The sequence below is a fragment of the Sarcophilus harrisii genome, chromosome 5 (assembly GCF_902635505.1).
Source record: "Sarcophilus harrisii chromosome 5, mSarHar1.11, whole genome shotgun sequence".
NCBI lineage: Eukaryota > Metazoa > Chordata > Mammalia > Dasyuromorphia > Dasyuridae > Sarcophilus > Sarcophilus harrisii.
The window spans coordinates 242,465,847-242,475,550 of record NC_045430.1 but is presented as its reverse complement, the minus strand read 5'-3'; the positions used below and the strand labels follow the sequence as shown (position 1 = coordinate 242,475,550).

Genomic DNA, 9,704 nt, shown 5'->3' with positions numbered 1-9,704 from the left:
CTAATTCTGTGCACATATATACTTGATGACATTTATTATGTCACTCCCTTTGTAGTAGTCATCATTGTTAATGTGCTGCGGCAATCAGAAGCACTCCTTTGAATCTTTGGTTCACCTGAAATTTGGATTTTTCCAAGTTCCTGGTGTTTTATTTATTATAGTCATAAAGAATCACTGCAAGAATGTGGTTAATTAGTAGGGGTTTTTTGGGAAGTAAGCATCTTAGGATCACTGAAAAGCATCTTGCAATTTTCCAAACACACTTTAATTCAAAGATGTGTATGCATGTGGTACGCGGGCATATGTGTGTGTGTGTGTGTGTGTGTGTGTGTGTGTGTGTGTAGAAAGCTTAATGGCAGTGTCTTTAATTAGTATATAAACTATGAAAGGAAATGAAAATAACATCTGCATTCTTTTCTTTTCCAACTTTGATTCAAAATGAAGTATAAGCTTTATTGAAGAGACAAGTCTTTTTACATCCTAAAACAAAAAATGCTGTCAAGTTCTGGGGAGTACAATGAAAGAAAAGGAACGAATTGTCTGACTACCCAGAGGAGGAAAATCTTTAGTTCACACAAGACACAGGATGGGCTCAATCTTGTTACAATATTGTATAATGGTCCCGGGCTTTCTGGGACACAGTTCCATCCAGTGAGAGGATAAATCTGATTACTAATAAAGGGTTCTTCCACTTTCATTCATCTATAATAAATATCTTTGTCAAAAATTCTCATTATTATTATTACTACTAGTAACTTTTGCACGTGTATTTTCTCAAATATTACTACAATCAAGAGAATCACAATTCCTGACGTCTATTCCTATTTTTCATTTCTTCAATCTGTTTAAAAGGATTGTTACACAAATACCATCCTTGATGAAAAATGAGAAGATAGGATTTTGCAAGTAATTTTCTTTAACAGACTATACCTTCATAGTAAATTGCTAGAAAATATAATGGTTTGCTGATTATTAAAAAAAATCTTATGATACATTAGAGCAAAACATAGCTAGCCACAGAGACCTTCCCATACCAAACATGAACGTTTTACATGTATAGGTTAAGATGGAACAGGTTCCTTGATAGATATAAGAGATGAATGTGATTCATAATTCTCTGGTATTGATTCTGAGGGAAGCCAGGCAAAGTCCTGTCCATTCCCTGCCACCCTGGCTCCCCACAATACTCTTAATTCATGAAGCAATACACACAAAAAGGAGTTACATGCTCACCAATGTGCTTGCTTCTATCATGGAGGATGTTTGGTTCTGAATATAAACAGAAGGATTCCATATGTTCATGTCTGCAATGCTACTGTACGTAAATAAGATTTACTGCCATTCCTAGGAGTTTGATCTAATAATCTAGGGAGAAAATACCAAGTAGATGAGGAATGCCTATTGTCCAGACAATAGTTAGATAGACAGGCAGTTCACAGAGCTGGTTCGTCAGCACACATATCATGGACAGATACTGCAGACAGATGGTGAACAGGAGTTCATACTGAATAGAAGAAAGAAGTAAATGAACTTGACTTGGGAAAAACTGCACAGTTGTTTTAATGAGCCTGAGCTTTTTCCTAAAACAAAACCCCAAATTCTTCTACTTAAGGTAATTTTGCAAGACTATAATTTAGAGAAAAATTGCTGATCTGTGTTGCTAAGTGGAATTTACTTCCTACACTGACTCACAGGACTAGAACAATAACAGCAAAATCTCCTGGGGTTCCTGTTCTCTGTCTGTCAATCACAGAATGCTGCAGTTTTCCAAAGAAGCAAAATTTCAGGTTGAACAAAAGGCAATAGAGAGATGTACGGCAGTATAAAGAGGCTGCAGATTACTGCCAACAATGAATTATCCACAAATGTTTTAAAAGATATTATATGAGATGTATGATCAGAAAACGAGGTGAGCCTCTCATGTAATAAGTCAAGGATAAAATATGGAGGGCTTGTGAGCTGCATTTGTACTCAGGTAACATTAAAAGGCCAAGATACGACTCCTAATACATTCGGTTGTATTATAAAGGAGACGGATAAGAAGTCGAGAATGGATTGAAATCTGAACCCCTTGTAATTAAATAACCTTAGGCCCATTAAAAGATGAAGCAAAAGCATTTTTCCCTTCCAATGCTTCTGACCATGGGCTTAGAGGGACGCTCAGCAGAAGAGGGATGTTGGGGAATGTAGCCTCAGAGACTTGTAGCATAAAAATGACAAGTGGCAAGGAACTCCCTGCGCAGATCCTAAGGAGGAGAGCTCAAAGCTGCAGAGGCAAAAGGTCCCGCCCGGGCCTTGAAACTATTTATGCTAAAGGAGACAGAATGGGAGACAGGGGGCTGAGTCTGGCAGAGACTAAACAATTGGCATTTTAGGACAAAGTGGGACGGGAAGCCCTGGCCCAAATTGTGGTGGCCTAGGGCAGAGTAAGACTGGGATTAAAACAACTGAAGAAGGCCACATATTTTGTGTTTCCACGAGTTTTCAGGTGCCTTTTATGAGTCCCCAAGGGCCCGTCGGGCATTTATTCTTCGGTGGGGCCTCTCAAGCGGGAACGGCTGGGAGGGAGGCCCAGGGATGCGCCCGTCTGTTCTCAGGCTGGCTGTAAGATGGTGAATGTTTTGGCCACAGCGACTCTTGAAGAGTTGTTTCAAATTACAGAAGCATTCGAATCTATGTCGGTGGAAGAGAACCCACAATAAGGAAACCACAGGCCTTTGAAGTGTTGGGGGTAACTGCTGATGTGGGAAAAACTGGAAGACAAAAGCTCTCCTGGGATTAAATCCAAGCTACTGTTCCTAGAGTTTTGTTTCCATGAAACCCCTTCCTGCTAGGTATCTTAGACTACAGAAGATTTTTCTTGCAGCAGTGTTGTGAGTCTTCTTATACAGAACTTTCTCTGTAGAAATGAATGTATGCATACACCCATATATCCTAAACATACACGCAGACAGAGTGCTGCGTTTTACTTTGTCCATCCATTCCTAAGTGGTGAATTTTGTTTCTAATTGTGACCGAACTGTTTGCTTTAGTGGTGATGGTGTCAAGTACTTTTAGTATTTTTTGTTGTGATTTGATTATCTTTTGTTGTCTTTTTTTTTAGTTTTTTGGTCTGAGCTTCCAATGTATCCGTGAGGACATTCCGTGTCAAGCTTTCCTGGTTGACATGTTTCATAGAAATATCCTGCTGAGGAGGTGGGTCTTTAAAGGCCTTCTTTAGAGTACTTCGCCCATCTGTTTTTTGTTCTAGCTTTGTTGAAAAGACTTTCCCATCACTGCTTTCCTGTTTTAAAATGCGTACACAAGGTTTTAGGCATAAAGGTTTTGGCTTTGTAATTTTCTACTGTCCTATAAGCCTAAGTATTTTTCTAAGTATTTTCCTTCTTATACTTGTGAATGTTTAAATATATATATATATATATATATATATATATATATATATTTCATTCAGTACTTTAATCAGTCATAAATATTGTAAATAGTTTAGCACAATTTGGGGTAGAAATTATAAAAATGTAATTAAAAAAATTAACAAGCACTAAATAAACATTTTGCTGAATCCTTGAGTTGCAAGGACCAACTGATATTTTAAGTATCTCAAAATTACGAAGAGGAAACACTGGATTAAAGAATACAGTGCAGTAGAAAGGACACTAGACTGGGTTTTAGGAGACTGGGATCCAGTTTTGCGAAATGTTTTAAAGGCCAAACAATGGAGCTTAATTTTTATAAGAGAGGCAAGAAGGAATGCCCGGAGTAGTACTTTAGAAATATCAGTTTGGCGGCTGTGAAATTGACACATTGGACAGGATTGATATGAACATAAACCCGTTAGTGAATATAAAGCATCACTTAAGTGCAAGTTATTGATATTATTCTTATAGAACATGAGAGCTGTGTTTTCAAAAAACAATGTCATAGCTTAAGAAGGAATTATTTTTGGGGAAAAGTATTGATTGCTAGCAACCATTGTTAAGATGATGTCCTGATTTAAACTTTTGCATCTATATCATCAAATTTTATTTTTGTTTTCATGATATTAATAGATGTGTTATGATAGGGGGAAAAAAAGCAAATAGATGGACTTCATTTCCACTTGTATGAGACCACCACTAGCTACTTATATAATTTGATTTTGGAGCCGTGCTCTATAGATGAGTGAATGTGGCCTTTGTGAGATCAAAAGAGAAAGATCAGTAAAGTTTAAAGCTATTCAGAAGTAATGGATAACTTGTTTGCCTAAATCTCTAGAAGAAAATAGGTTCCTGGCATTAAGAAAAAAAAATCTTACTGTTATATTCAGGCCTTTGATATCCGTTGGATGAATTATGGCATTCTGTGGATATTCTTTGGGTCTGGAAGACTCAATAGCTTTTTCCTGAAGCTTCTTTGCTTTCTGAAGACATAACAAAGTTTAAAAAAGAAAATAAGAAAACTTCTACATTTCTACAGCAGCAATCACTTTTGTGTTCAGAATGACAGATTTTAAATATATATATATATATATATATATATATATATATATATATAATATGGCTGTATAAGGTTTTAGATTTAAATCTATTAATGCATATTTCTATATTATTTTGCATAAATTTATGATTTGCCTAAAGTTAGTTAAAAATATAACAAATCAATACAATTTGTTGTGGTCATATTAAAATTTAACATTTGCTGGAAGAAGTAGGGGAGGGCAAAGGTAAGACAAATCTCCAGAGCCGAGTAGATTTGAGTGTTTCTCAAATCTGAAAGACCAGCTGGAGGTGATTTACAAGTAAGGTTAAAAGGGTTGTTTCCCAAACCAGGTACCTCCAGTAGCTTTGTTACTGACTTTTTTTAATACCAGAATTTGGATGAGATTGGCTGCCTTTAGAAAGGGATTTGATGCTTGTAATCTTCTAGCTGGGGACAGATTTGCAATGTTGAATAAACTATTACCAAAAATTGAATGGAAAAGGTGTAAAAGAAAGCACCTACATTTCTGAAATCTGCTGCCTCTCTCAATTAAATAAATAACATCATCCATTAGTCTGAATTGTGCCGCTGGTGCTCAGTTTTCAAATAGTAGAAGTGAAGCTTTGCCCATCTTATACAGCCTGTAGATCAGCTTTTCCCATAGGTCCCTTAATGTGTTTCACTAAACACTTCTTTTCTTTTCTTTTAAAAAATTTTTCCTTCATTAAAACTTCTTATTTTTCAAATATATGCAAGGACAATTCTTCAACATTAGCCCTTGCAAAGCCTTGTGTTCCAATTTTTCCTCCCCTTTCCCCACCCCCTCCTCTAGTTGGCAAGTAGTCCAATATATGTTAAACATGGTAGAAATACAGAACACCTTCTTTTCACAGAAGTAACTAACAGATGGGCAAGGATATGGGATATGGAAAAGCTGTTCCCCAATCTCTACCCCTGATTTCAATGGTTTTTTTTTTTTTGAAGAAAAATCAAGATGGATATAGGAATATAACAAGATTGAAAAAGAAAAAATATTCTTTCTATCCTTCATGCCTTCTCATTGCTTTTCTCGTGTCCTGCCTTCTGGCTTCTCACAGTCACTCATGTCATTTGTATTTCCCTCTGATAAACATATTCTATGAAACTAATGGAACTTTCTGGTGGGAGAGGAAAACTACATTTTCTAAGTCATTGCTATAGACCTGTTATGTTGTAGCTGTATTGTTATTGTATAGAAAAGCTACCAGAAATATTTACAAAAATTGCCCAATTAGTCTGTGAATGAACATAATTACTTCTTAGGCAAGTATTATTCTTTCAAAATCTTACCTTTAAAGCTTTAGCATTTGATGTTCTACTCAAGAATTTTGCCCAAGATTTATTAGCCATATCTTTTTGCCTATGAGTGGCACGTAGCTGTAATGAGAAATGTTTTAAAAGTTTACAAATGTATGCATATGTTTTTATTTAAAAACATTTCTGTATGTGGTAAAGGAATATGATTCTTGGTATCTGAACTGATGATAAGGTATTTATTTAGAAAGCCCTAGATTTTGAAGGAGGCAATTCTTTCTCATCAAAGTGAATTTTCAGGCTGCTTATAAACTTAAAGAAACTAAACACCTCAACATTGAAGATAGAATTAAATTTACCCTGAAAAATTCCTTCATTTTCTGTATGGCTAAGCTTTAGCTCAATATATGAATCACCAGTTAAAGGAATATTGATGTAAAACGATACTATTTTTATAACAACCATGAACTTCTAAAGCAGGTCTGATTACTCAGGTTGGACTTTTTTCCCCTTCCATTCTCATCTTTGTATTCCCAGAGCACATTATCTATGTGTTTGAATGAAGATAATATCTTTATTTTTACAATACACTTTAGGCTTTCTTGTACTTCCCTCATAACAATACTGTGAGCTATATAGTACAATTATTATCCCCATTTCATAGAAGAAACTGAATTTCTTAAGAAATAATTCAAAGGGGCAAATGGCTTCCCTAGAGCCAACAAGCTAATAAGTGTTGGCAAGGACGGGATTTGAATCTAGTTTTTACGTCCAAATCATGTGATCTTTCTAGCGTACTACAGCATCTCCTTTTGAATTTCTTAAAGTACTTTATTTTTATTATAACTGTTTATATGCACAAACAATTCCCTTATTATATATAGCTTCACTCCTTAAAGATAGCTCTGGTTATCTACTCTTCAGGGGCATGGAAATTCATTCATTCATGTGATATTTATCAAACTAAAGAACATCACAGTAAAACCAGTGAGCTTAGCAAAAGAGTCACCATTTGGGCAATTATAAAACTAGTGGTGATATAAGCCCAGAAGACCTGTTTGACTTCTTTCATTTTAAAATGCAAACGTTCCTTAACTAGTCGGTTAAAGCGCTTTAAATATTTCTCTGATTCTTGTATCTTAGAGACGGTTGCTATGTGACAAATGTTACTACTCTCATTGAACAAAAGAATGAAAGTATATATGGAGGTAAAGAGATTTTGAAATAATGCAGGGTCTAGAATGTCAACAGGATTCTAGAAATATCTATGCCTCAATACCACTGTGCCCCATCACTCATTTACGTTGGGTCCATGTATTTACTCCAATCTTGTCTCCCTGGTTTAGTAAAAGCAGGAGCAAATCTGAGTTCTGAAGGACTACTGCCCTATTAATTCTACTTCTCTATTATGAAAAAAGAACATGGAAGATTGAATAGCTGAAGTGGCAGCTCATTAGAAATTGAAATTGATTCAAAGCACTGAAACTAGAGTTTTTAACTCTAAAGCTTTATCTTTAAATCTGAGTGAGGAATGTCTTAGAAAAAATAAAAAAAACCCCAACAACAAATGGTTCTTGCAAAGTAAGTGACCCTTCTTATACATCTTAAACGAGCAGTTTTATACGGATGGTTGCTTTTTACTTATAAGCTCTCCAGCTTACCTTTGTATATGCTTTCTGTTCACTCTGAATGTCTTGGCTTCGTTGGCTCTCCACCATTTCATTCTGCAGTGTAGCCACCATTTTCCCAATGTTTTCTGAAGCTACTGTAATAGAGTCCAGTATTTCTTTATCGGTACTGATGGGTCTGAATCGTTCAACTTTTAGTTCTTCATTTATTTCATTCCATATTTCTCCAGTCTTTTATAAGAAATTAAGTCTTATGATGAGTATAGATAAATTTTGGATTTTATTCTACTTGATTCCAGTTTTTATTAGAGAACTGACTCCTTAGCAGTACTATGTTCTTAGATTTCCTTCTATTACCTCTTGAGAATGTTAGGTACTTTGTATGGCAGTGATGGCTTAGTAGGAATTTATTTGTAATAGAAAGCATGCTAAATATTAAATGGTTTACATAGGGTCAAGGGGTTTAAGCCAATTTAACCATTGCTACATAACTCTTACTCCAAGCTTATTGCTATTGCCTTCTAGTCCATCACCCTCACTATTTTCTAAGTAGCCAAATGATGAGTTAACTTCTATTATCTTATTTCCACTTCCTGAGTCACAGGTAAAACCTGCATCCTAGCCTAAATGGAGGTAGATTTAAAAATGATCAGCATTTGCTTCCTGATAGAGAAATGAGTCTACACCAGACAGGAGAATAAATTATTCCTTAAAGCAGATTAAATCCCTTATACCGCACTTGTTGAGTATTAGAAAATTTATTTAAATTAAGATAAAGTTCCATCAATTCAGGAAAGAAGGAAATCTAATTTTAAACTTTTTAAAACTGATGAGGAATGGAAAGGGAAAATGTTGCTTAGGTTTGCTTAGTAAAGAAAGAGAATGTTTACAGCAACCAAACAACTTCCTAAGACCTTAGGGGTACTTGTTTCACACACACAAAAAAACTATGTAATAACAAAAGGGAAAAAATAAGAGAGATAAGACAAAGTCTTTAGCTGGTACTCTGAAGTGACAGCAAAAAATAAAATATATTATTTTTGTCTATTCATAAAATAATGAATGTTTAACTGTGGACAACATTTTAGAGCTTAGTTCCAATTATTAACTGTTCAAAAGCATTAAAAAGAAAAAAAATTCAACCACAAAGTTATATGTGACCACAAGCCACTTTCCAATATATCTTGTCAAAAGATTAAAACAAACAATTATCAAAATAATTGTAAACTATTAAAAGGCACTTGCAAGGATGCTGTACTGACAGAAATCTCAACAGGGAAGCCCCATGCTATAGTGGATAGAGGCTGAATCTGGAGTCAGAAGACCTGAGTTCAAATTTAGCCTCATACACTAGCAGTGTGACCTTGGGCAAATCACCCTTTCTGCCAGTTTCCTCACCTGTCATATAAGCTGGGAAGGAAATGACACAAACCACTCCAGTTATCTCAGCCAAGAAAACTCCAAATGAGGTCATGAAGAGTTGGATATAACTGAAAATGACCCCAGAGACCAAACAATCCTGAGGATTCAGCTCACATCCTCCTACAAATTGGCAAAGATGACAAAAGATGGGAAGTCAATGTTGGAGGGGTTGTGGGAACTCAGGTACCAGTACCTTGTTGCGGGGAGTTATAAATCTGTACAAAATGTTAGAAATAAATCGGAAATTATTTGAAATTAAAATCAAATAAAATAACTAGAATATCCATATCCTGTGACTTAAACATTCCATTTTTGTTGTTTAGTCCTATCTGACTCTTTGTAACCCACTTGGGGTTTTCTTGGGAAAGGTTTGCCAAGTAAACTGAGGCAGACAGGGTGAAGTGACTTGCCCAGGGTCCCCCAGCTAGTCAGAGTCTGGGGCTGCATTTGAACTCAGGTCCTCCTAGCTCTAAGCATTAGGGTGCCCCTAGCTGCCTCCTAGATTCCTGGGCTCATACTCCAGAGAGGTCACTGACAACAGTTAAGTCCCCATAGATGTGCCAAACTATGGATTGCAGCACTTCCTGTGACAGCAAAGAATGGAAACAGATGCTCATCAATTACGGAACGGCTAAACAAACAGTGGTACCCGATCTAAGGAGAAAATGAGTGGGAAACGCTCCCTGAGCTGACCCCCGTGATGCAAGCAGAACCAAGCAAACACCACACTCATGGACTACTGCAACAGAAGCCGAAAAAATCACCCAAAAAAGTCCAAATGCTGCAAAATTGCCAAGAACAACCTGGCACAGAAGAAGAGATGGCGGCAGCTTTCTAAGTGCTAAGCACAGCTACAGTCTCAGATTTCTCTGATGTACTGATCCATTAGATTGATTGTTCCCTCTT

At 36.1% G+C, this 9,704-nt stretch overlaps 1 protein-coding gene across 1 annotated transcript in view; it reads right to left on the bottom strand.

The window, feature by feature from the left end:
- Positions 1–742: 742 nt before the first annotated feature.
- Positions 743–9,704, bottom strand: part of CFAP69 (cilia and flagella associated protein 69) — a 59,336-nt gene continuing 50,374 nt past the window's right edge. The window contains exons 20-23 of the mRNA XM_031939978.1: positions 7,410–7,607; positions 5,785–5,871; positions 4,292–4,396; positions 743–3,283 (exon numbers count right to left, since the gene is read on the bottom strand). Coding sequence (XP_031795838.1) covers positions 3,044–3,283; positions 4,292–4,396; positions 5,785–5,871; positions 7,410–7,607 — 630 coding nt within the window. The 3' untranslated portion in view covers positions 743–3,043. The remainder of the gene's footprint in view (positions 3,284–4,291; positions 4,397–5,784; positions 5,872–7,409; positions 7,608–9,704) is intronic.